The sequence below is a fragment of the Rhinopithecus roxellana genome, chromosome 4 (genome assembly GCF_007565055.1).
Source record: "Rhinopithecus roxellana isolate Shanxi Qingling chromosome 4, ASM756505v1, whole genome shotgun sequence".
NCBI classification, from domain to species: Eukaryota; Metazoa; Chordata; class Mammalia; order Primates; family Cercopithecidae; genus Rhinopithecus; species Rhinopithecus roxellana.
In genome coordinates, this window is record NC_044552.1 from 8,527,395 (window position 1) to 8,552,906 (window position 25,512).

The following is a 25,512-nucleotide window of genomic DNA, read 5'->3' on the forward strand; positions in this document are numbered from 1 at the left end:
AAGAGGTCCTTCTGAGCACCAAGTCCTATGCAAGCACACAGGCAATGTGCCATGAAGCTGGCCCTGCACGTGGGGTGGCAGCATGCATGAAAATAGTGAAGAGATCACACGGGATCCGGTGGTACACTGAGAAGGAACAGCAGGCGTCCAGAACTGCACACAGGGCAGTGTGCACAGCAGGAGTCCAGGGCAGCCAGAGATTCACTACCAGAGGTACAGCCCCAGAGCACATGCATGCCAGGAAAGAGGAGACAGGCAGAGACAGGAAGATCGAAATGGAAGGAGAAAAGCCAGAGCGCTGGTTAACTAAGACACTCAGCCGGCAGTATCGAGAGAGATCCACAAAATGAAGGCAAGGGAATCACTGCAGCGAGATACTAGCAAAGGGGCGTTGGAAACCAGTGGCCACATGGCTCTGATCCCAAGCACTGAGTGCCCTCCCTGGCATCTCTGTGGGGCTGTGAGGTACGTTTCATGTGTCTGGACATGGCTCCTCAGCGTGTCCTTCCAGCTCCTCTCATCCCTCTACCCTCTTGGTAAAAACAAGACATTCTCTAGGAGTGAGGCAACCTCCCCACTGCCCTGTAGAGAGCAACACTTCTGCTTTTCTAGTGTTCTAAGAATACTTTTCCTGATTTATCATAATGAGAACAGGCGGGAAACTAGCTATGTTGAACATGTGATGTACAAGGTGGTTAATGGTGACCCGCCAATGAGCAGGACGCCGGGACCTTGTGCAACTGTGAGATTTTGCAAGACCGCAGCGGAAGGCTGTCCCTCAGAGGTGTGTAGCCACCTAGGGGCCTCCTTCTATCACCCATGACTAAGTCTTCTGCATTAGCTTAGAGCAGGGTTTCTCAGCCTTGAAACCATGAACATTCGGGGCCAGTTTTCTGTTGTGGAAGACTGTCCAATGTACCGTAGAATGTTTAGCGGCCTCTCTGGCCTCTGCTCACTGCATGCTAGTAGCAACCCCCTTTCCCCACCGTGTGACAATCAAAAATGTCTCCAGACATTGCTAGATGCCCCCTGTGGGAGATCATCACCTTGGGTGAGAACCTGTGACTGAGCACATGAGCCCGGCGGAGGATCACGTCTGAGAGGACGCCACTCCCACCACATGCTCTTCCAACCGGAATGGTTCTTTGTCTTTGCAGTGCCTGCTTTTCTGAAAGTGTCTCTTTATTGCTTTGTCTTCCTTCTAGCACTGTATCTCCCACTCCTGGGCAAGTTAGTAAGGCCTGGGGGTGTAGTAAAGTCACTCAGTGGGCAGTCTCCTTGCTCTGTGTCCACCCAAAGAGACTTAGGTCAGCCTTGAAAGTCACTGCAAAATATATATATCCTGAGGCCTACAAAGATTTTTGTGAGCTCACCATCCCTTTTCTAACTCTCTAGGGTACTGTGTACTACTATGTACTATGCTCAGTGTTTGCTAGCCTTGTCATATGTTTTGTCTCATTTAATCCTCAAAGAGAAAAAAAATAACTCCTATAACATAACAGCATATCTCCTATAACTGGTAAAAAAAATTCCCATAAAATAGTATTGACTCCCATGCTGGGAATTAATAAATAACTTGCCCAAGACCACCCAGGTAGTAAATGGATTTGAACCTGGGTTTTTTGGCTGCTGATCCAAGACCTTTTCTATCAATGCTTTCCTGGCTAAGTGCATGTAAGAATCACCTGTGGGTGTTTGCGAACAATGCAGGTTCCCAGGCCTCGTCCCTAGAGCCTTGGTAGGCAGGTTTAGAGCAGGCCCCTAGAATCGGAATTTGAAACAAGCAATTCCGGTGACAGCGGTACAGGTGGCTGCCCCTTGAGAAACACTGAACTCCATTATTCTGTGATTCCTGGAGAGCCGTCGGGGAAGGAGAGAACAGAAGAGAGAGGAGAAGGACTGAGAGAGATTGAAAGCACTCAGACTGATGCAGGATTGAGAGGAGTTGGTTCCCTCCTTCCTCTCTCGTCCTTGCAGGCTTAGCCACATGTCTGACAATGGCAATACCATGTCCAAAACTCCACACCCATGAGATGTCCCTTGACCTCTCCTGCCTCTGTGTGTTTGGGCAGCCTGCGTGTGGGTTCCCCCCGCTCAGTCCTCAGGTGCCAGGACCCAAGCTCCCATCAGCGAACCTGACTAATTCACAAAGCAGTTCTTTTTTTTTCTAAAGTTCTGGGGTACATGTGCAGAACGTGCAGGTTTGTTACATAAGTATACGTGTGCCATGGTGGTTTGCTCACCTATCAACCTGTCATCTAGGTTTTAAGCCCCACATGCATTAGATATTTGTCCTAATGCTTTCCCTCCCCTTGCCCCCCACCCTGCAACAGGCCCTGCTATGTGATGTTCCCCTCCCTGTGTCCACGTGTTCTTATTGTTCAGCTCCCATTTATGAGTGAGAACATGTGGTGTTTGGTTTTCTGTTCCTGGGTTAGTTTGCTGAGGATGATGATTTCCGGCTTCATCCATGTCCCTGTAAAGGACATGAACTCGTTCATTTTTATGGCTACATAGTATTCCATGGTATATATGTGCCACATTTTCTTTATCCAGTCTATCATTGATGGGCATCAAATCACAAAGCACTTCCATCAGCTTCATTTGATTATGGAAATTAGCCCACTAACATTGCATTTGTTTGTCCACAGATGCTTTCTAAAATCCTTGGCCTTCCCTAGAGACTTTTCCTGGAATCTTTGTCTCCCCTGGCTAGATCATGAAAAACCTGGATCAGCCTTAAGTTGGATATCTTTTGCTTTTAAATAGTCTGACAAAGCAAGAGGTACAACACATCCTGGTTTGATGTACTTTCCAGCAAAAAGTATTAGCAAAACAATAATAATATTCAGAGGGCTCAGTTCCCAGTAGAATTCAGCACATACTCCAGATCTCCTGAGGTTCAGGTCTAGTTGAAGGGAAAGGAATAACTGAGATAGGTTTGAGTTTCAGACTTGTGTTTCTCCCAGCTCCCTTGAGAGACAAAGAAAACCTGCCAATAAACACAAAACACAGTTCATTGCTCTGCTACTTGTTTGCAAGCAATTGTATGTCTGTGCTAGACACCTCACCGGGCTCATGGCACTTTAAACAGCTTTCTGTGATGTAACACACCTAGGTTTTCACTCACACTATGCGCAGGGAATTCAGCCTCTCGGAGTCATGACTACGTGGTCCTTCACTGCTCAAACCATTGTGTTGGTGGTCTTGGCTTTTATTTGTTAAGCTGTAACTTCAGGAAAGAGCCAATATCCTCCCTCCCTCCCTCCTTCCTTCTTTCCCTCCCTCCCTCTTTCCTTCTTTCCCTCCCTCCCTCCCTCTTTTCTTCTTTCCCTCCCTCCCTCCTTCCTTCCCTGCCTCCCTCCTTCCTTCTTTCCCTCCCTCCTTTTCCTTCTTTCCCTCCCTCCTTTTCCTTCTTTCCCTCCCTTCTTCCCTCCCTCCTTTCTTCCTTCCTTCCTTTCTTTGCCCCTCCATTTCTCTGCCTCTTCTTCTTCTCTTTTTCCTTCCTTCCCTATCTCCCTCCCTTCATATTCTCTCTCTCTCTCTCTCTCTCTCTCTCTCTCTCTCTATATATATATATATATATATATATATATCATGGTTAACAACATATGCTTCAACAGGTTTTTTGACCTCTTGAGAAGTATGTGGTTAAAAAGTCTCTTTGCTATTTCTGTCTTGTACCTAAGCCACCTGCCCCCACCCCATCCCTGCCATATACACATTCATACACACAAGTAAACCACTGGTACTGATGTATTGTTTTTCTTTCCAAAGTGTTTTCAACATATATGTAAGTACATTTGAATAGATGTTGTCAGCCCACAAACGACAGCCTGTAAAACACAGTGTTCTGCACCTTACACTTTCCACTCACTATTATGTCTTAGAGATCTTTCCAAACATAAAGACCTCGTTCATTCTTTTTTACGGCATCTTAGTACTCCAGTTGTATAGATTAGCATAATTTATGTAGTCAATCCTTTATTAACAAAAATTCAGGTTGCTTCCAATATGTTGCTATCACCAACAATGTTGTAGCAAGTAGCCCTGCACTATGTCTTTCTGCACATGTGCCAGTCTGTGTGCAGCATAAACTCCTGAGGATGGCGTTTGGGGATGAGTGGGTGTGTGCACGTGCAATCTGGATAGATATGAACAAATTGCTCATCGTAGGCACTGCGTGACCCTCTCTTCACCAATAGCACAACAGGGCATGGCAGTCCCTATTGCAACGAGTTCCTGAGACTTTCCTGGGATAAGAAAAAGGTGAGATAGTATAGAAGGTTATTTAATTGGAAGTCCAGGCTCCCCCCTCACTTCCCATAACTGCAACCATCAAAATTCTCAAACCCGATTCTTTATTATACAACCCAAGAAAGATATATTTTTATATTTAGAATTGTAACCTAATGAATTAAGATTTTTTTGACTGTGAGTAACAAAATACAGTTCAACTCAGCTTGGCGGTGGGCTGGGGGAGAAAGAGGGGCAGGGGGTGGTCACTGTAAGGAGGACACATTTCATGGTACTGGACGCAGGAGTGCAGCCATGCTCCCAGAAGGGACAGCATCTAGGAGCTGGGAGACCCCAGAACAGCCAGGGATACAGGGCCTGTCACCCATTGCTGCTTGTATTTGGGTCTTCTTTCTTGAAGTATTTTTTCCTGTCTTCTCTTCAATCCTTACAACAGGTAAAGGTGGAAGCTCACAGCGACCAAATTCACAGTTGGAGAGACTCAGTGACTTTGTGTGCACGTGTGCATGTTTGTGTGTGAGTGTGTGTGTGTGTGCATGAGTGCATCAGTGTGAGAGTATTTGCTTGTTAGTACGAGTGTGCACCAGTGTGTGAGTGTGCATGTTAGTGTGTGTGACTCCGTGTGAGTGTGTGTGTCTGAGTGTGCGTGTGTGAGTGTGCACGAGTGTGAGTGTGCACGAGTGTGAGTGTGCACGAGTGTGAGTGTGAGAGTGTGTATGTTAGTGTGCATGTGTGTATGTGAGTGTGTCAGTGTGTGAGAGTGTGAGTGCACGGGATGCTTTTGTGCTTTGATTTCGCATTCCCAGAAAAGGGTGTTGGCCCTGAACTTGGGGCCAGGCACCCATGCCTGGGCCAGGCAGCTGTGAACAGCAGAGCTTGGTTATATTGTCCAAGCTGAAATGTGGGTCCTGCTGATCTGAGTGGGCAGAAGAGCCAGGGGAATCTTTTCAAGCTGGGCAGATATTGCACATGGCATCTGCACAGCCACAAATAAAGTTGTTTATCTTCGTCACTTTAATTTTATAACAAAAATATTATAAAAACAAGGCAGAAACATAATGAACTCTAAGTGTCTAATAAGTCTCTCGGTTAAACGGCCCTAGTGGTTTCTGAAGTTATCCCAGAATAGGATAATGGCAGAAATGAAGTAGGTATAAACTGGACAAATTCTCACCTCTCCTGTTGTTTCTTTTCAGCAGATAGTTTCCTAAAAACTGGGTTATCAGAGACACTTTTTTAGAGTAAAACAATTTTTTTTTTACATTTTTAAAAACAAAACTTCTCTCCCTTGAATATCCAGAAAGACCATACATTTCAGGGCCGGCCTACAGGACATATTTCAAAGTGACATGTAATGTCATTTTAGAAGAGTGAGCTGTTTCTTTTTTTTTTTTTTTTTTTTTAACTTAAAGACAAAATGGCCAGGGAAAAAGCTGCCAAGTCTCTGAGTAATCTTATTGAGGGTTCAGTTTTCTAAGTATGACCTTATGCTAGCAACAGCCCCTGAGTAATAAGAAAACAAGCCAAGCTAGGAAGCCTTGTTTCTATAAGACAAAATTGTAAGACAGCAAAGTCTGAAGGTGAATTCTAATTATGTAACATGAATGAGTCATCAATGCCGTCAGAGATCACAGACAATGAAGCAGTGACCCGCCGTCTCCCCACACTTGCAAAGCACCCAGGCTCTGTTTCTCATCCCCCCCACACCTTCCTCTCACCCTCCCTTCCTTCCTTCTTTTCTATTTTTCTCTTTTCTTTTCCATTTTGTGCTTCATTACTCAGGGTTCTCCAGAGAAACAGAACCAATAGGATGCACATATATATTTAGAAAGTGATTTCTTGTAAGAACTTGGCTCATGTGATCATGAAGGCGGGCAGGTCCCAAGATCTGCAGGATGAGTCAGCACACTGGGGACCCAGGAGAGCTGATAGTGTGGTTCCTGTCTGTGTCTGAGGGTCTGGGACCCAGGAGAGCTGATCACGTAGCTCTAGCACAAAGGCCAGCAGTCTTCAGACCCAGGAAGATCTGATGTCTCCATTTAAGTCCAAAGGTGAGAAAAAGCCAATGTTCTAGTTAAAAGACAACCAAGCAGGAGGATTTCTCTCTTACTCAGGGAAAAGTCCACCTTTTTGTTCTATTCAGGCCTTCAACTGATTGAACAAGGCCCACCCACATCAGAAGGGCCACCCGCTTTACCCAATCTACTGATTTACACATTAATTTCATCTCAAAACACCCTCATGGGAACACCCAGAATAATGCTTGCCCAAATGTCTGGACATCCTGTGGTCCAGTCAGGTGGACACATAGAACTATATCACATGTGCCTTCCTGTTCTCGGGTGCACTGGTCACGCATGCTATCACCCATTTCCCATTTATGATCTTTTCTTTACAGCAAAGTTTCTAGAAAGAGAAGTCTAGACTCTGTCTACAGTTTCTCATCTCTCATTCACAGGTCAACCCAGCGACAGTTGGCGCCTGTCCCTATCATTTTGTTGAAACTGATCTCAAGAATCTCCAAAATCTAATTGTCAAGTTATTTCCTCTCATCTTTGTGTAATAACGCACCATCCTGAATCTCCTCCAGCCCTCTCTCTTCTGTGTGGCCCTCTAGGAGTCATAGTCCCCAAGATCCTGCCATCTTCCCCTCTCTCTTTTTTTTTAATTTATTTTTTTGAGACAGAGCCTCACCCTGTTACCCAGGCTGGAGTGCTCACTGCAACCTCCACCTCCCAGGCTCAAGGGATTCTCCTTCCTCAGCCTCCCGAGTAGCTGGGATCACAAGCCCACACTCCCATACCCAGTTAAATTTTGTGTTTTTAGGAGAGACAGGGTTTCACCATGTTGGCCGGGTTGGTCTCAAACTCCTGACCTCAGGTGATCTACCTCGGCCTCCCAAACTGCTGGGATTACAAGTGTGAGTCACCGCGCCTGGCCCCCTATCTCATTTAACAAGCTCTGTCTGGCTGATGTTTAAGCGCTCTTAACCACCAGCTCTAAGCTCATGACTGTAAAATCTCTGTCTTCAACATTCTCTCTCTCTGAATCTCAGACTTGGGATATATAACTGCTTACAGATTCTCTCTCCATTGGACATTCTCCACATGAAACTGGAACTTAACATGCCACATTCAAATTCGCTATTTCCCCCATAGACTTAATTCTTAATTTTTTCTTTCTCAGAATGATACTAGCATCCATGCAGTCTCCAAAGTTTTTTTCCGGGAGACATTTATTACCAACGGCTCCCTCTCCTTCACCTTGTAATTCAAATCAGTTACTAAGCTCTTTTGGTTCTCCTTGCTAAATATCCATTTTCTCTCCTCTTCACTGTACCTGTCTCCGGCTTAATCTGAACCTTCCTTATAATTCTTATCTGGAGCACAGCTTTGTAATGGATTTCTCTCCACCTCCATTTCAACTGCCCCTTTAATGAATTAGCGACTATTTTCAGTGTGATTCTTATGCAAGAAAATGTAATCAAGTTAATTCCCAATGAAAGGATTTCCAAGCCTACCCCATTGCCTTTAGGATACAATGTGGAGACAATTGCAACAGCCCGGGAATGAGGCTGTGAGCTAAGACAGAGGCAAATGAGATGGAGACACAGGGCAGAATGAAGGGAGCTGGGAGATCCTACAAGCTAGAAATGCCAAGATCCCATGCTGATGAGACAATCAGACGTGGGAGTGAGAGTAAAGGGAGACGAAGGAAATCCTCTCCGTCTTGACTTTGATAATAAAGTGAATCATAGTCTTGTCCTCTGAGCTGCGGAACTCTAGATCCTGACTTTCTTCAAAGCAAACAGCAAGTGAACTTACTTGGGTGGGGCACCCTGTCTGGGGAAGCAAAGCCTTCAGGAAACTCAGAGGTCTGTATAGAGATGAATCAGAGACCCAATAACGAAGAAATCAAAATTAATACCAGATGGGTGAAGGAGGCAGTTGAAAGTCCTTGTAAATAGTCAGCGTCCAAGAGCACTGGAGGAGTGGAAGGTGCCGCAAGCAATGCTCTCCTGCCAGGAGATTCCTAAAAATCTGCTGGCAAAGACCAGAGAAAGAATCAGAGCCATGTGCCCAGCAAGACATTACCTAAGCTCAAAAGGGTTTAAAGGACTTATAACCCTGCCTTTTACCCTCAATTATTTCATGATCACCACCATGCCCTTTTTCCTGGTCAGGTGGTTGGCAGTAGTTTGGAATATCTTGCTGTTTGTAGAACACGTTAAAGCATGAATGATGTGTTGCTATGCCTTCAGGGTGCATATTTGGATGCCCTCACAGATGAACTAATAGCTCTTTTCATCTCACTTTCCTTACTGAGTCTTGCCCATTTACAACACAGGAAAGGCTTGTATTGTAGATCTTTAAAACACACCTGAGGATTTTGAATTCATTTATAAGCCAATCCCCTCCAGTGATCATTCAGTAAGAACCAAAGTCATTTGCAAAGCTATACACCAACAACATGTAAACTGGTTAAATGGAGCCAAACCACCCAATTTGACTGTTCAGCCAAATTCAAGTACGTCCAATGCATTGGGATATTAAATCCCAACAAATTCGTCTTTGGCATGGCCTGACAAGATCACTGGTATTTATTGGTTGCTTTTATACAAATGGAAAGAAATATATCATAACCAAAAAGTTTTCCCAGGCAACCTTGTTAGAATCTTGCATGAGACCCAAGAGCGGGCTGAAGAACACGATCTTTCCTGCCAAAGAGCAACCTTTTGCTCTGCAAGCAGGTGGCTGATGGACTGTTTTATGAAGGGTTTAATGATCTCTCTCTGCCTTAGTTACCTACCAAAATAAACTGTGTGAATCCCAATGTGGTAGAAGGACTGACTCCCTCATCAACTGTCAAGCAAAAATCTTGGTAGGACTCCACAGCCTGGGGAAATAAAGTTGCTAAGGAAGAAAAGTCAGTGACTCTGTAGTTTCAACGGACCTCTGCTTCAGATACTGTTAGCAGCTCAGGAAGTAGCTCTGCTGGCTGCATTGATCCTGGGCCCAGAATTACCCTCAGGAAGAACCATCAGGAAGACAGAGCTAGATCAGTCTCCATTCCCTTAGGACACTACTCATTTGGCAACAGGCTAACCAGAGAGCTTCACTCAATTTATAACATTCATAACTGATAAAGGCCTTTTCTGGTATCCCACTAATTATATATCCAGGTTATAGCCTAAATAAGATACAAAACCGAGGATGCATTTTTGTCTGATCTTTTTATTTTACACACGAGGAAACTGAGACTCAGGAATGGCTGAATTGCCCAAAGTTGCACACCTGAGAGTAGAGCCCAGGTCTCCTGACTTGCAGGTTACAGTTCTTCCTGCTGTGAACACCATCACAAGCTGCCAGCTGCACATGGCTGAATGGGAGTTACAGAAGTTTGGAAAACCTGGTGTATCTCTGCAGCTGCCATGTGGCTTTCCATCAAGGACCTTAAATATAAGGCTAGAGAAACACCCAAGGAGGGATGAGAAAAAACGTAGACTGGATGGTCCACAAGCCTCAGTGTAGGAAATGAAGCGGATTAGCCAGGAAATCAGCAATCTAGACTATTTTGAGGGGGCATAAAAGTTGCCTTGCTCAATCCTGCTTATTTCAACCTATAGAGAGAACCGCCCTACAAGCAGAAGCCCTCCATTTTTACCCATGCCTGAGCCAAGAGTACGTCTTCCTTCATCCATATTTCTAGCTTTCTCCCCACACTCTCCTTTCTTTAGAAGGAAATTATTTTCCTTTCCTATCACTGAAAATTCTAACAGAGCCCCACTGAGAGTCTTCTTCATCCTAGGTCCTCATTTAAAGCAAAATGTTACTGAGCACTTAATATGCACCAGGTGCTCAGCTGGGGTAACAAAGATGGAGCAGTCACAGTTATAATCCACAAGGATCTCCTCATCTAAAGGTCCTGTTTATGTAGAGTGCTTGCTTGCACCATGTGGACAATGAGCATACTTCTAAACCCCAAATTTCAGCATATGGTCCAAGAAAAGACTGCTTTTCTAATTTGCAAATATTTTATATGAGTGTCTTTAAAAGGCTTACAAATTGAATTGTGTCCTATAACAAGTTCCTTTACTAGAAAAACATAACTTTTATTAAATCAGGATTTTTGAGAAAAATCTGTGCTCTGTGTTCACCAAATCCACATGCTTTAACTTGTAAAGCCTCCCTGTAATCACAGTCTATTGCAGTTGGGAAGGATCTGAAATGTCACCTAAGCCAGAAGATGTAAATTTTTTATTTTTTAACAATGAAACAATTTTCAAAAACAAATATTACTGTGACTTCCAAAATAATAAAATAGTTAAAACTGGCACCTCTCTCCTAAAAAATGATGATGAGCTTGTTTACTCTTCCTGTTGCAAATGAGGAAACTGAGATCCAAAGAGAGTGAGAAGTCAAAGGTCTCAAAGAAAGTTATTTACAGAGTGAGGGTAGGAATATAGGATCCTTTCCTACTCTCTTTCCACCCATTCATCCATCCATCCATCCTTCCATTCACTTACCCACCCACCCATCCATCTATTCATCTATCCACCCATCTATCCATCCATCCACCCATTCACCTACCCATCCACCCATCCATCTATTCATTCATTTGCCATCCATCCATCCATCTACCCACTCATCCATCTATTCACCTACCCATCCATCCACCCACCATCCATCTATTCAGTCATCCATCCACCATCTATCCACCCATCCATCTATTCATTAATCCACCCATCCATTCAACCATCCACCATTCGTCTATTCATCTGTCCATCTATCCACCCACCATCTATCTATTCATTTATCTATCCATCCATCATATATCCACCCATTGATCTATCCACTTATCTAGATATTCATCTATCTACCCATCCACCCACCATCCATCTATTCATCCATCCATTCATCTACTCATCCCTCTATCTACCCACTAATCCATCTATCCATCCATCCACTTCACAAATCTTCAATAAGCCCTGGGGGTCCTGCACTTGAAAGAAAGGTAGACAGAGGCCAGACCATGCATGGCCTTATGAGTCATCTTAAGAATTTTGGACACTGTCTTAAGAACAATAAGAAAAACATTGCAGTACTTTTTGTTTTGCTTGAGTTTAGGGATTTTATTTCAAAAATGTTTTATTGTAGAATGTTTCAAAAGTAGAAAGAGTAGTATCAATTACCTAGATTCAATAATTCTCAGCATATGGAAAACCTTGTTTTACTGTCTCCCCACTCTCCCCACCCCACTGGATTATTGGTTTGCAAATACTCAGTGTGAATCTTCGAAAGATAAGGACTCTTTAATATATATATATATACACACACACGTATAATATAAAATCATAATATCATTATCAAACTTAAAACATTTCCATAGTAATTCCATAATATTAAAAATTCCATCAGTTGACTAAAAAACTTCAGGGATTGGGAACTCGCATGACACAGTTGACATTTTAGAGACATTAGCTCTGGCTGCAGCATGAAGAAAGGATTATAGAGAGATGAGCCAAGTCTCAAAGGCCAATGCAGCAATCCAGATGAGAATGGAAGTGGCCTGAACATGACAGCAGTAGGGACAGAGAGGAATGGAGAGGTACAACAGCGCTGCGGGAGGCATCATTGAGAGGACATCTTGAAAGCCATGGGGAAGATGGACAATGGAAACCATTAGGATGAGGCCCAGCATCTAGTGTGGGTGGTGGTGCCATTCACTGAGAGGAGACCAAAGCTGAAAATATCCATTTGGATTAGCAGATGGGGTGTGTCTTTTGGAGAGGTGGAGCACAAGGTGGGAGAGGGACATCAAGGGGAGCTGTCCAGGGCCAGTTGGAGAGAAGACCCGGGCTGGAGAGACAGGTTCGGGAGTCCTGAAGCTGTAGGTGGAAACTGAAGTTGTGGTTGCAGGTGGTGAAAGCAGAGGAGGCTGAGGACAGAACTGGAGGCTCAGTGTCATGATGGGAGGTGAAGAGAAACACCCAGACAGACTAGCACCAAGGAAAGAGCACCTTTTAAAAGGGGAAACACGGTCAATTATGTCAAATTTTGCAGAGATGTTAGGTAAAGTCAGACTCAAAGTGGTCCACTGGGTTTAGGAAAAAGGATTTAGAACAAGGGATGTTGGGAAAAGCCCCTTTGGTGAGGGAGAGAAAACAAACACCAGACTGTCACCAGTGAAAACAGAAGAACTGGAAGTTCCTCCGCACCCGACCCAAAGTGCTAGGATTACAGGCGTAAGCCACCACGCCCGACCCAGTCTGTGATATTTGATTATGGCAGCTCTGACAAACTAATACAGCCAGGCACTGTGATTAACATGGTACTTCCTTCTTTTTGTTTAATGTTCACAACAATCTCATGCGGTTAGTGCTCCTGTATCTCCTTTTCTAGATGAAGAGATTGAAGCTTACAGAGGGAAACACGCTAACTTGCAGAAGGTGGAAAAGTTAATAAGCAGAATTCTAATGCAGTTTCCCAGGGATGCTGTCACTAAGCACCACAGACTGCGGGGCTTAAACAGAAATTGATTGTTTCACAGCTCGGGAGGCTGGAAGAGACCAAGGGGTCGGTAGGGTTGGTGACTTGAGAAGGCTGTGAGGAAAGAATCTGCCCGTGTTTCTTCATATCAGCTTTCCTCTCCATATTACTCCTCTTTATAAGGACATCAGTCCAGTTGGATGAGGGGCCCACCCTGCTCTGGTAGGACCTCATCTGAACTAATTACATCTGCAATGACTTTATTTCCAAATAAGGTCCCATTTTGAGATACTGGGGGTTAGGAATTTAACATATTAATTTGGGGGGACACAATTCAACCCTCCTGCCCTGCTTGGATGAAGGCCATGCGAGCTAAAGGACTCAGTCAGCTATGGGAAAACCTGACTTCAGGGTCTTAAAGGAAAGGCACGACTGCTGGGAGCAAGTCAGGAGAGAGGTCATATATGGAGAAAAGTCCCGTAGAAGGCAGGACAGGATGGCATTGAGTGACAGGTGGAGGAATTCACTTGGGCATGAGAGGAGACATTTTCCTTATTGTCACAAGGGTGCAGGAAGGAAAAAGGGATGAGTTGAAATGTGAAGTGAATCTGCAGATGTGGAGGGGGAAGTTGAGGAACTTCATTTCAGAGGGCCCCTGCTTTCTTTGTGGAGCAGGTGGGGAGACTGCCTACTGCGGTTAACAGCAGGGTTTAAGATTGGGGCACAGAAGATGGACAGGCAATAAAACCAGAGACGCTGAAAAACGTGGCGAAAGTTTGAAACACCCACGGTGTATAAACTGCAACAGCCTGCTGCTTCTAGAATAGGACCCATTCAATGTAGAATTGCAGAAGATAATCTACTCTCATTTTAATTAGAAAAATAGGAGAACAGGAAGGTGAGCTGGCCAGGGAACTACAGAGGGCTGCCTGACAGTAACAAGGATCTAGATGGCATTGGTGACCGTGAGTTTGCAGTGGCACCGTCTGCAGGGTGTGTGGTTTTGCCAGCCATGCTCAATAGCTGGGCGATTGATGCAGAGTAAGTAAACAGTTGAGCTCATCCAAGGCTGGGCTTTGGCCGGGGCAATGCATTAAAAGGACAAACGGCAAGGAGGTTGAGTATATTGGCAAGAGGAGGGTGAAGTGGGGAAGCTCAGGGGTTTCAGTGGGCAGAGAGGGAAGTGGGCATGTGAGGAGGCTGTGGCTATTTCTGCTGAAGAGGCCTGCTCATGCCACTTGCTTTTGGAGCACATGGCTGTTGCTGCTTCCTGGAGGAACAGATGCTGTCAGATGTGGCATACTAATGAGCTGCAGGCTGACAGGCTCCCCAGCTGGTCTCCCTCTTCTGCAGTGGTCCTGACTGGTCCCAGCTGGGCAATTCAGCAATCTGTGCTCAGTGCTGCCACAACTCTCAGAGCATGCTCTGGGGACACACACCCCTGTGAAAGGATGAGGTTGGTACCAGCTGCCTTCCTAGCAGCGTGTCGATGTATCCCTGGGTCGGTCTGCTCATTTCTCTGTTATTTTAAAATGCTGTATGGGCTGACTCTGTTTACATCTTGGATTTTATTACTGTAATCTTCTAAGACTACCAATCTTCCTTTAGCTGCCATATTTCAAATAAAAGCTATGGATATTATTATAAATATTATTGATATTACTATTCTATACATCTACTAATATTATTAGCAGTCAACTTGAAACTCTAAGTTACCATATTCACTTCAGTATCTTCATATACAAATAATGGAGGAAAAAAACCATAAATGTTTTACAGGGGTGGTGACACACTACTATTATTCCTAGTACAAAATGGTCAACATTTAAAAAATATATACTAAACATTGTCAGAAGCAATGGGAGCTATTATACCTTGTTGACGAGAATATCAATTGATACAACCACTTTGGAAACAGTTTGGTATTTTCTGTTAAAGCTGAAAACAAAGGGGGCAAGGTGCTATGAGCCTGTAGTCCCAGCTACTCAGGAGGCTGAGGAAAGAGAATCCCTTGAGGCAGCCTGGACAACACAAAGAAACAAGGAAGGCAGGAAGGCAGGGAGGGATGGACGGAAACCTATCATCCAGCAATTCCATATAAACACAACAGAAACAGATAAAGATCTACGTAGCATTATTATTCATAATGGGCTAGTACTGGAAACAACACAATTGTCCATGAACATTATTAATAGAATGGAAAAATGCTGGCATATCCATACAGTGGAATACCATACAGCAATGCAAATTACAAACTACAGCTACAAGCAATAACATAGATGCATTGCTCGAACATAATGCTGAGTGGGAGAAGCCCACACAAAAGAACATATGCTGTGATCCATTTATCCAAAGTTTAAAAACAGGGAAGTCATTTTATTGTATAGGAGTGCCAAGTGACATAGTAAAGCACAGAGAAAACTAAGGAGGGAATGACCAGAACAGTCCGGATAGTCACCTGTGGGCAGGCCCACCCTCAACAGAAAACTGGCACATTCAGTAATTGAGGACATATAAATATACTTTAGACACTGCTTTGCTTATATACAAATAAAAATCTGCAATATATGTCATATGGAATTATTCTTTTCCTTTGACATGACTTCAAAGTATATATTATCTGATTCTTATCATGAGTTTAAAACAAAGGATCAATGTCTGACAATCTTCCAAATAATAAATTAACAGGATTCCTTGGAGCATTACAAAAAACTTTTTTTGTGGGGCTTAAGGTAAAAGTACAGATGGAGAACTGCATGTTATGGGCCTAATATTGTATTGTATTATAAAATTGTAAATTGTAAAATTATAAATTAAACTGACAAGCTGTTAAATAAAAGATGTCCCATCCTCCTACTTGGACATATATCTCTTCATAGTGACCTGAGAAACCATGTTGGACCTTAGAATTCTTAGACTGCTTGGATCTTCCTGCTAGAACATGTGCCACAGGAAGAAGCCTCCCCTAGATCCAGCCATCCACCCTCATGCCCCAGCCCTGCTCCATCCCATAACCCAAGGGCCTTGGTGCTCATATATATCACTCTTGAGCCCTCAAGTCTAAACTTCACCCGTGGCCTTTTACAAATATCTGCTTCCAGGTTCCCCTCAGGAAGAAGGACTTAAAGACGAGCCCACAAAGACCAGGAAGTAGGTTTGGAATCATTTGAACAGGAAGTCCCAATGTCCTGGTCCTTGGCATGGGGTCTAGAAAGGGAGACATGGGTCTCAGGTGGGCGTGGTCTCTTGGTCCCACAGCCCTCTTTCCCCTTCAGAAAGTGCATGGCTGGAGGAGAGACGGAAGCCCAAAAGCACAAGGCCCAACACAGAGTCCCCAGTGCATGGGGATAAGGGTAGTACCTCCTTTATGGGAAAGAAAGAGGTTGCATTGGAAAGGCACTTGGAAAGCTTCTGGAGTCCTGGCAGTACTCTATGTCTTGACCTGCGTGGCAGTTAAATTTATAACAATTTATTAAGCTATACATTCATTTTATACAGTTTTCTATATGTGTGTTATATTTCCCAGTAAAGAATTAATGACGTGTGTGTGTGTGTATATATATATATATAATTTCTGGTACTGTAGTTTATGGTATCCCCATAGACAAATCAGCTCTGAGAGGTTGTCTTATAAGCGCAGACACCTTGGGCAGTTAAAATGCCTCAAGGTGCGTGTACCTAAAGAAGCAATAGACAGGGCGCTGGAAACGCAGTAACTCTCCCTTCTGGTTCTCCATCCCTTGTGGGGCCAAGATACTGAGGAAACCACACATGGGTTCAGGCAGAGCAAATGAGTCATGGGCCCGTGTCCTCTTGCCTAGCCACTGCAAGTGCCTCAGAGGAAAATTCCTTTTTCCCCCTCCTAGCCAAGACTTATAAATACTGTGTTTATCAAACTGAAATTACAGGAGGCTGTTCCCATCCTGGTAGAAGCGAAAGGAGACCAACTCCCAATTATCCTGTTTGGAAAGGAGTTCTAGGAAGACTTCTCTTCCTCCTAAGGGCAGCTGCATAGGTTCATTAAATTGTTTGCTGAGCTTCTATTATGTGCCAGGCACAATTCTTATTTTTCTGCTTCCCCTTTTAAAGCAACCTCCTACATTATTCTTGATAGGAAAACACTGTTCTTTTACAAAGATTCACTTACCATTTCTCAAAAAGATATTCATGTGTCCTATGTGGTTTAAATATGAGGGTTTTGGCCGGGCGCGGTGGCTCAAGCCTGTAATCCCAGCACTTTGGGAGGCCGAGACGGGCGGATCACGAGGTCAGGAGATCGAGACCATCCTGGCTAACACGGTGAAACCCCGTCTCTACTAAAAAATACAAAAAAAAAAAAAAACTAGCCGGGCGACGTGGCGGGCGCCTGTAGTCCCAGCTACTCGGGAGGCTGAAGCAGGAGAATGGCGTAAACCCAGGAGGCGGAGCTTGCAGTGAGCTGATATCCGGCCACTGCACTCCAGCCTGGGTGACAGAGCGAGACTCTGTCTCAAAAAATAAATAAATAAATAAATAAATAAATAAATAAATAAATAAATAAATATGAGGGTTTTTCTAAGAATATACATCCCAGCTATAACCTACAAATACATACACACACACACGCCATCTCAAAACAGCCTTCCAGCTGCAAGATGTTGAAAGAGAAGTGAAAAATTGGCCAGTACTAACTCACCGAAAGCCCAGTCCATGTTTTTCCCAAAAAAATCAAATTCTGGGCTTTGCATCTAAGCTATTTAAAAGCCACATTTCCAAAACACTAGTTTTTCTCCTTTTCTGGAAACAAAAAAAGCGTATGGCTCCAGTGACCTTCACAAGCTGCTGGTAAGAGGTAGAGTCAGGCACATCTTGTGGCTTCAAAATGATAAAAGCAGTAACATATTAAGTTGGTTTAAGGGGGATGGTGAGGCCACAGGGATGGGAGAGTAGAAAACTATCAGTGAAATCGATGACAAGACTAAAACTGTAGGTTACACGCAAGGAAATTTCACTCTCACCTCTACTATCCATACAAAACACCTGGCAAACATCTACCCATCTCTTAAGACTCCATCCAAGATTGACCTTCTTCCTTTGTATACTCACCGGATCCACTGCACATTTGACCCAAAATGATGTAACATTTTATTGTGCTGCATTTTTTGTTTATTCAGTGAGACTGTGGGATCCTTGAGGACGTTACTATAGTTTATGTGTCTTTGAAGTTCCAACTAAAGCATAGTAAGAACCCCATAAATGCTTTCTTTGATTGCATGAATGAATGGATGATGGGATTCCATTCACGAGACTATGGATTTGGCTTTTCCAACTGCTCTGATGCAATCCTTAAATGATGACAAACATCTCAATTTTTTTCAGAGTTTACCAACCTTTCCATCTCTATCTCCTGTTTTCAGATTCAGTAAGCTGTGAGGTCCGTAATGTCAGACACTGGCAAACATCACGTGTTCTTCAAGTAGAGTTATGAAAACGAAGAAACTGGTTGGAAGAATAAAACATCGGAATTGTCCTTTCCAAGATCCAGAGCTGCAACTTTCCTTGGGGGAAAATGTGGACAAGGGTGAGTACTGATAGAAAAAAACAGACAATCTGTGATTCCCCTTTTTCCAGTTTGCTCAGCTTAAAGCCCCTGCAATAATAATAAAAACAGTGGGGAGTATTTTTGCTGGGTTTTTTTTTTTTTTTTTTTTTTTTTTGGCATACATGCCTGCAACTAACATTTGGGGAAAATACTGTTAAGTTTAGACTGCCAGATTTTGCTTTGTTAAGTGAATTTCTTACATGGATACACTGATGCCCACAGGGCATCCTCTTCCATCCAGAAATCTCTGGGGAAGCAGTCTTCTGGGATGCAGATTGATTATTCCAATTATCATAATAGTGCCTGAGCAAGCCTGGAAGTTATACCCACTGAACTACTCATTCAGAAGCTGATTGCCCAGGTTTGGAAATAGCCAGTTCTTCGGTGCCTTGTTTCTCTGTTTGCCAGTCACCTTTAAACCATTCAACTTCCATTCGGCCATTCCTCAAGAAAATCAGCTTGGCCTGGGGTACAGTGTAGGATTAAAATAATCAATTTTTCTATCTAACCAAGGCTTCCTAAAGGTGTTATGAAAATTTATAGAAGAAATGATACGTAATTTTACCTATTAGTTGGCCTCTAAAGGAGGTAGGCGTCGTCACATGGCACAGTGGCAATGAGGGTCACAAAGATCTGAGTTTTGGTCCTTGCTGTTCTGTTTAGTGGTAGAGTTAACCTTAAGCCGGTGACCTGACCCTTTTGAATCTCTGTTTCTGCGTTTATAAAATGGTGGCAGGAAGATTATTCAGAGGATAAAATGAGAAAAGGCATATAGAGTAATTCGTGCTCAAAAAAAAAAGATGAATTCCCTTATCTGTTGAGATTGATCGACTGTTTTCTGTATCTCAGAGAATCAACCATCAACTGCACACAAATGAAAAAGCTCTGGGCACCACATCAAGCCAAGGGCAGCCCCATCTCCTTTCTGGGGAAAGATTCCAAGTTAAATATAACGAGAAATGTTTTCTTTAAATAATTTGATAAGCAACAAAAGGATTTCCCTGGAAGGCATTAAATATAAGTTTGATTGTCATATCACAGTGATTTTTTTAAATTATACTTTAAGTTCTAGGGTACATGAGCACAACGGGCAGATTGGTTACATAGGTATACATGTACCATGTTGGGTTGCTGCACCCAACAACTTGTCATTTGCATTAGGTATTTCTCCTAATGCTATCCCTTCCCCAGGTCCCCACCCCCCAACAGACCCCTGTGTGTGATACTGACCGCCCTGTGTCCATGTATTCTCGTTGTTAAATTCCCACCTATGAGTGAGAACATGTGGTGTTTGGTTTTCTGTCCTTATGATAGTTTGCTTAGAATGATGGTTTCCAGCTTCATCCATGTCCCTGCAAAGGACATTAACTCATCTGTTTTTATGGCTGTATAGTATTCCATGGTGTATATGTGCCACATTTTCTTAATCCATACTATCACTGATGGACATTTGGGGTGGCTCCAAGTCTTTGCTATTGTGAAGAGTGCTGCAATAAACATACATATGCATGTGTCTTTATAGTAGCATGATTTATAATCCTTTGGGTGTATACCCAGTAATGGGATCACTGGGTATTTCTAGTTCCAGATCCTTGAGGAATTGCCACACTGTCTTCCACAATGGTGGAACTAATTTACACTTCCAACAACAGTGCAAAAGCATTCCTATTTCCCCACATCCTCTCCAGCATCTGTTGTTTCCTGACTTTTTAATGATCGCCATTCTAACTGGTGTGAAATGGTATCTCATTGTCGTTTTGATTTGCATTTCTCTGATGACCAGTGATGATGAGCATTTTTTCATGTCTGTTGGCTGCATAAATGTCTTCTTTCGAGAAGTGTCTGTTCATATCCTTTGCCCACTTTTTGATGGGGTTGTTTATTTCTTGTAAATTTGTTTAAGTTATTTGTAGATTCTGGATATTAGCCCTTTGTCAGATGGGTAGACTGCAAAGATTTTCTCCCATTCTGTAGGTTGCCTGTTCACTCTGATGATAGTTTCTTTTGCTGTGCAGAAGCTCTTTAGTTTAATTAGATCCCATTTGTCTATTTTGGCTTTTGTTCCCATTGCTTTTGGTGTTTCAGTCATGGTCTTTGCCCATGTCTATGTTCTGAATGGTATTGCCTAGGTTTTCTTCTAGAGTTTTTATGCTGTTTAAGTCTTTAATCCATCCTGAGTTAATTTTTGTATATGGTGTAAGGAAGGGATCCAGTTTCAGCTTTCTGCTTTCTACATATGACTAGCCAGTTTTCCCAGCACAATTCATTAAATAGGGAATCCTTTCCATATTGTTTGTTTTTGTCAGGTTTGTCAAAGATCAGATGGTTGTAGATGTATGTTGTTATTTCTGAGGCCTCTGTTCTGTTCTACTGGTCTAAATATCTGTTTTGGTACCAGTACCATGCTGTTTTGGTTACTGTAGCCTTGTAGTATAGTTTGAAGTCAGGTAGCATCATACCTCCAGCTTTGTTCTTTTTACTTAGGATTGTCTTGGCAATGCGGGCTCTTTTTTGATACCATATGAACTTTAAAGTAGTTGTTTCCAATTCTGTGAAGAAAGTCAGTGGTAGCTTGATGGGGATGGCATTGAATCTATAAATCATCTTGCTCAGAATGACCATTTTCATGACATTGATTCTTCCTATCCATGAGCGTGGAATGCTCTTCCATTTGTTTGTATCCTCTTTTATTTCATTGAGCAGTGGTTGGTAGTTCTCCTTGAAGAGGTCCTTCACATCCCTTGTAAGTTGAATTCCCAGGTATTTTATTCTCTTTGTAGTAATTGTGTATGGGAGTTCACTCATGATTTGGCTCTCTGTTTGTCTATTGTTGGTGTATAGGAATGCTTGTGATTTTTGCACATTGATTTTGTATCCTGAGACTTTGCTGAAGTTGCTTATCAGCTTAAGGAGATTTTGGGCAGAGATGATGAGGTTTTCTAAATATACAATCATGTCATACACAAACAGAGACAATTCCTCTTTTCCTAATTGAATACACTTTATTTCTTTCTCTTACCTGATTTCCCTAGCCAGAACTTCCAACACTATGTTGAACAGGAGTGATGAGAGAGGGCATCCTTGTGTTGTGCCAGTTTTCAAAGGGAATGCTTCCAGTTTTTGCCCATTCAGTATGATATTGGCTATGGGGTTGTCATAAATAGCTCTTATTATTTTGAGATACATCCCATCAATACCTAGTTTATTGAGAGTTTTTAGCATGAAGGGCTGTTGAATTTTGTCAAAGGGCTTTTCTGCATCTATTGAGATAATCAGGTGGTTTTTGTCATTGGCTCCGTTTATGTGATGGATTACATTTATTGATTTGCATATGTTGAACCTGCCTTGCATCCCAGGGATGAAGCTGACTTGATCATGGTGGATAAGCTTTTTGATGTGCTGCTGGATTCAGTTTGCCAGTATTTTACTGAGGATTTTTACATCAATGTTCATCAGGGATATTGGCCTAAAATTCTCTTTTTTTGTTGTGTCTCTACCAGACTTTGGTATCAGGATGATGCTAGCCTTATAAAATGAGTTAGGGAGGATTCCCCCTTTTTCTATTGATTGAAATAGTTTCAGAAGGGATGGTACTCTTTGTACCTCTGATAGAATTCGGCTGTGAATCTTTCTGGTCCTGGCCTTTTTTTGGGTTGGTAGGCTATTAATTATTGCCTCAATTTAAGAGCCTGTTATTGGTCTATTCAGAGATTCAACTTCTTCCTGGTTTAGTCTTGGTTGGATGTATGTGTCCAGGAATTTATCCATTTCTTCTAGATTTTCTAGAAGGCGTTTACAGTATTCTCTGATGGTAGTTTGTATTTCTGTGGGTTTGGTGGTGATATACCCTTTATCATTTTTTATTGTGTCTATTTGATTCTTCTCTCTTTTCTTCTTTATTAGTCTTGCTAGCAGTCTATTTATTTTGTTGATCTTTTCAGAAAACCAGCTCCTGGATTCATTGATTTTTTTGAAGGGTTTCTTGTGTCTTTATCTCCTTCAGTTCTGCTCTGATCTTAGTTATTTCTTGCCTTCTGCTAGCTGTTGAATTTCTTGTTCTTGCTTCTCTAGTTCTTTTGTGATGTTGGAGTGTCGATTTTAGATCTTTCCTGCTTTCTCTTGTGGGCATTTAGTGATATAAATTTCCCTCTACACTGCTTTAAATGTGTCCCAGAGATTCTGGTATGTTGTGTCTTTGTTCTCATTGGTTTCAAAGAACATCTTCATTTCATGACTTACCCAGCAGTCATTCAGGAGTGGTTGTTCAGCTTCCATGTAGTTGTGCAGTTTTGAGTGGCTTTGTTAATCCTGAGTTCTAATTTGATTGCACTGTAGTCTGAGAGACGGTTTGTTGTGATTTCTGTTCTTTTACATTTGCTGAGGAGTGTTTTACTACCAATTATGTGGTCAATTTTACAATAAGTATGATGTGGTGCTGAGAAGAATGTATATTCTGTTGATTTGGGGTGTACAGTTCTGTAGACGTCTATTAGGTCCGCTTGGTCCAGAGCTGAGTTCAAGTCCTGGATATCCTTGTTAACCTTCTGTCTCATTGATCTGTCTAATATTGACAGTGGGGTGTTAAAGTCTCCCATTATTATTGTATGGGAGTCCAAGTCTCTGTAGGTCTCTAAGGACTTGCTTTATGAATCTGGGTGCTCCTGTGTTGGGTGTATATATATTTAGGATAGGTAGCTCTTCTTGGTGAACAGATCCCTTTACCATTATGTAATGGCCTTCTTTGTCCTTTTTGATCTTTGTTGGTTTAAAGTCTGTTTTATCAGAGACTAGAATTGAAACCCCTGCTTTTTTTTTTTTTTTTTTTTTTTTTTTTTTGCTTTCCATTTGCTTGGTAGATCTTCCTCTATCCCTTTATTTTGAGCCTATGTGTGTCTTTGCACATGAAATGGTTCTCCTGAATACAGCACATCGATGGGTCTTGACTCTATCCAATTTGCCAGTCTGTGTCTTTTAAATGGGGCATTTAGTCCATTCACATTTAAAGTTAATATTGTTACGTGTGAATTTGATCCTGTCATTATGATGTTAGCTGGTTATTTTCCTGTTAATTGATGCAATTTCTTCATAGTGTCAATGGTCTTTACCATTTGGCATGTTTTTGCAGTGGCTAGTACCAGTTATTCCTTTCCATGTTTAGTGCTTCCTTCAGGTGTTCTTCTTGTAAGGCAGGCCTGGTAGTGACAAAATCTCTCAGCATTTGCTTGTCTATAAAGGATTTTATTTCTCCTTCACTTATGAAGCTTAGTTTGGCTGGATATGAGATTCTGGGTTGAAAATTCTTTTCTTTAAGAATGTTGCATATTGACCCCCACTCTCTTCTGGCTTGTAGGGTTTCTGCCAAGAGATCTGCTGTTAATCTGATGGGCTTCCCTTTGTGGGTAACCCGACCTTTCTCTCTGGCTGCCCTTAACATTTTTTCCTTCATTTCAACCTTGGTGAATCTGACAATTATGTGTCTTGGGGTTGCTCTTCTTGAGGAGTATCTTTGTGGTGTTCTCTGTATTTCCTGAATTTGAATGTTGGCCTGCCTTGCTAAGTTCAGGAAGTTATCCTGGATAATATCCTGAAGAGTGTTTTCTAACTTGGTTCCATTCTCCCCGTCACTTTCTGGTACACCAATCAAATGTATATTTGGTCTTTTCACATAGTCATATTTCTTGGAGGCTTTGTTTGTTTCTTTTCATTCTTTTTCCTCTAATCTTGTCTTCTCACTTTATTTCATTAATTTGATCTTCAATCACTGATTTCCTTCCTTTCACTTGATCGAATAGGCTATTGAATCTTGTGCCTGTGTCACAAAGTTCTCATGCTGTGGTTTTCAGCTCCATCAGGTCATTTAAGATCTTCTGTACACTGTTTATAATAGTTAGCCATTCATCTAACCTTTTTTCAAGGTGTTTAGCTTCCTCGCAATGGGTTAGAACATGCTCCTTTAGCTTGGAGAAGTTTGTTATTACCGACCTTCTGAAGCCTGCTTTTGTCAACTGGTCAAACTTATTCTCTGTCCAGTTTTGTTCCCTTGCTGGCAAGGAGTTGCGATCCTTTGGAGGAGATAAGGCACTCTGTTTTTTGGAATTTTCTGCTTTTATGCTCTGGTTTCTCCCCATCTTTGTGGTTTTATCTACCTTTGGTCTTTGACGTTGGTGACCTACAGAGGGGGTTTTGGTGTGGATGTCTTTTTGTTGATGTTGATGCTATTCTTTTCTGTTTGTTAGTTTTCCTTCTTACAGACCCCTCAGCTGCAGGTCTGTTGGAGTTTGCTGGAGGTCAGCTCCAGACCCTGTTTGCCTGGATGTCACCAGCAGAGGCTATGGAACAGCAAATATTGCTGCCTGATCCTTCCTCTGGAAGCTTCGTCCCAGAGAGGCACCCACCTGTTTGAGGTGACTGTCGGCCCCTACTGGGAAGTGTTTCCCGGTCAGGCTACACAGGGGTCAGGGACCCGCTTGAGGAGGCAGTCTGTCCATTCTTGGAGCTCGAACGCCACGCTGAGAAAACCACTGTTCTCTTTAGAGTTGTCAGACAGGGACATTTAAGTCTGCAGAAGCTGTCTGCTGCCTTTTGTTCTCCTATGCCCTGCTCCCAGAGATGGAATCTATAGAGGCAGTAGGCCTTACTGAGCTGTGGTGGGCTCTGCCCAGTTCGTACTTCCCGGTCTCTTTGTTTACACTGTGACACTTTGTTTACTCAAGCCTCAGCAATGGTGGATGCCCCTCCTGCTGTCAACCTGCAGTGTCACAGGTTGATCTCAGACTGCTGCACTAGCAGTGAGCAAGGCTCCATGGGCATGGGACCCACTGAGCCAAGCACAGGAGAGTATCTCCTGACCTGCCAGTTGCTAAGACTGTGGGAAAAGTGTAGTATTTGGTCAGGAGTGTACCATTTCTCCAGGTACAGTCTGTCACGGCTTCCCTTGGCTAAGAAAGGGAAATCCCCTGACCCCTTGTGCTTCCCGGGTGAGGCGACGCCCTGCCCTGCTTCAGGCCTCCGTGGGCTGCATCCACTGTCCAACCAGTCCCAGTGAGATGAACCAGGTACCTCAGCTGGAAATGCAGAAATCACCCATCTTCTGTGTCGATCTTGCTGGGAGCTGCAGACCAAAGCTGTTCCTATTTGGCCATCTTGGACAATAGCCCACTCACTGGTTTTAAGGTCAAGGTAATG

At 42.9% G+C, this 25,512-nt stretch overlaps 1 protein-coding gene across 1 annotated transcript in view; it reads left to right on the forward strand.

Moving 5' to 3' along the window:
• NEDD9 (neural precursor cell expressed, developmentally down-regulated 9) overlaps positions 1-25,512 on the forward strand; it is a 200,962-nt gene that overhangs the window by 59,109 nt on the left and 116,341 nt on the right. Inside the window, exon 2 of the mRNA XM_030929528.1 lies at positions 18,143-18,306. Within this exon, the coding sequence (XP_030785388.1) occupies positions 18,295-18,306 (12 nt within the window). The 5' untranslated portion in view covers positions 18,143-18,294. The remainder of the gene's footprint in view (positions 1-18,142; positions 18,307-25,512) is intronic.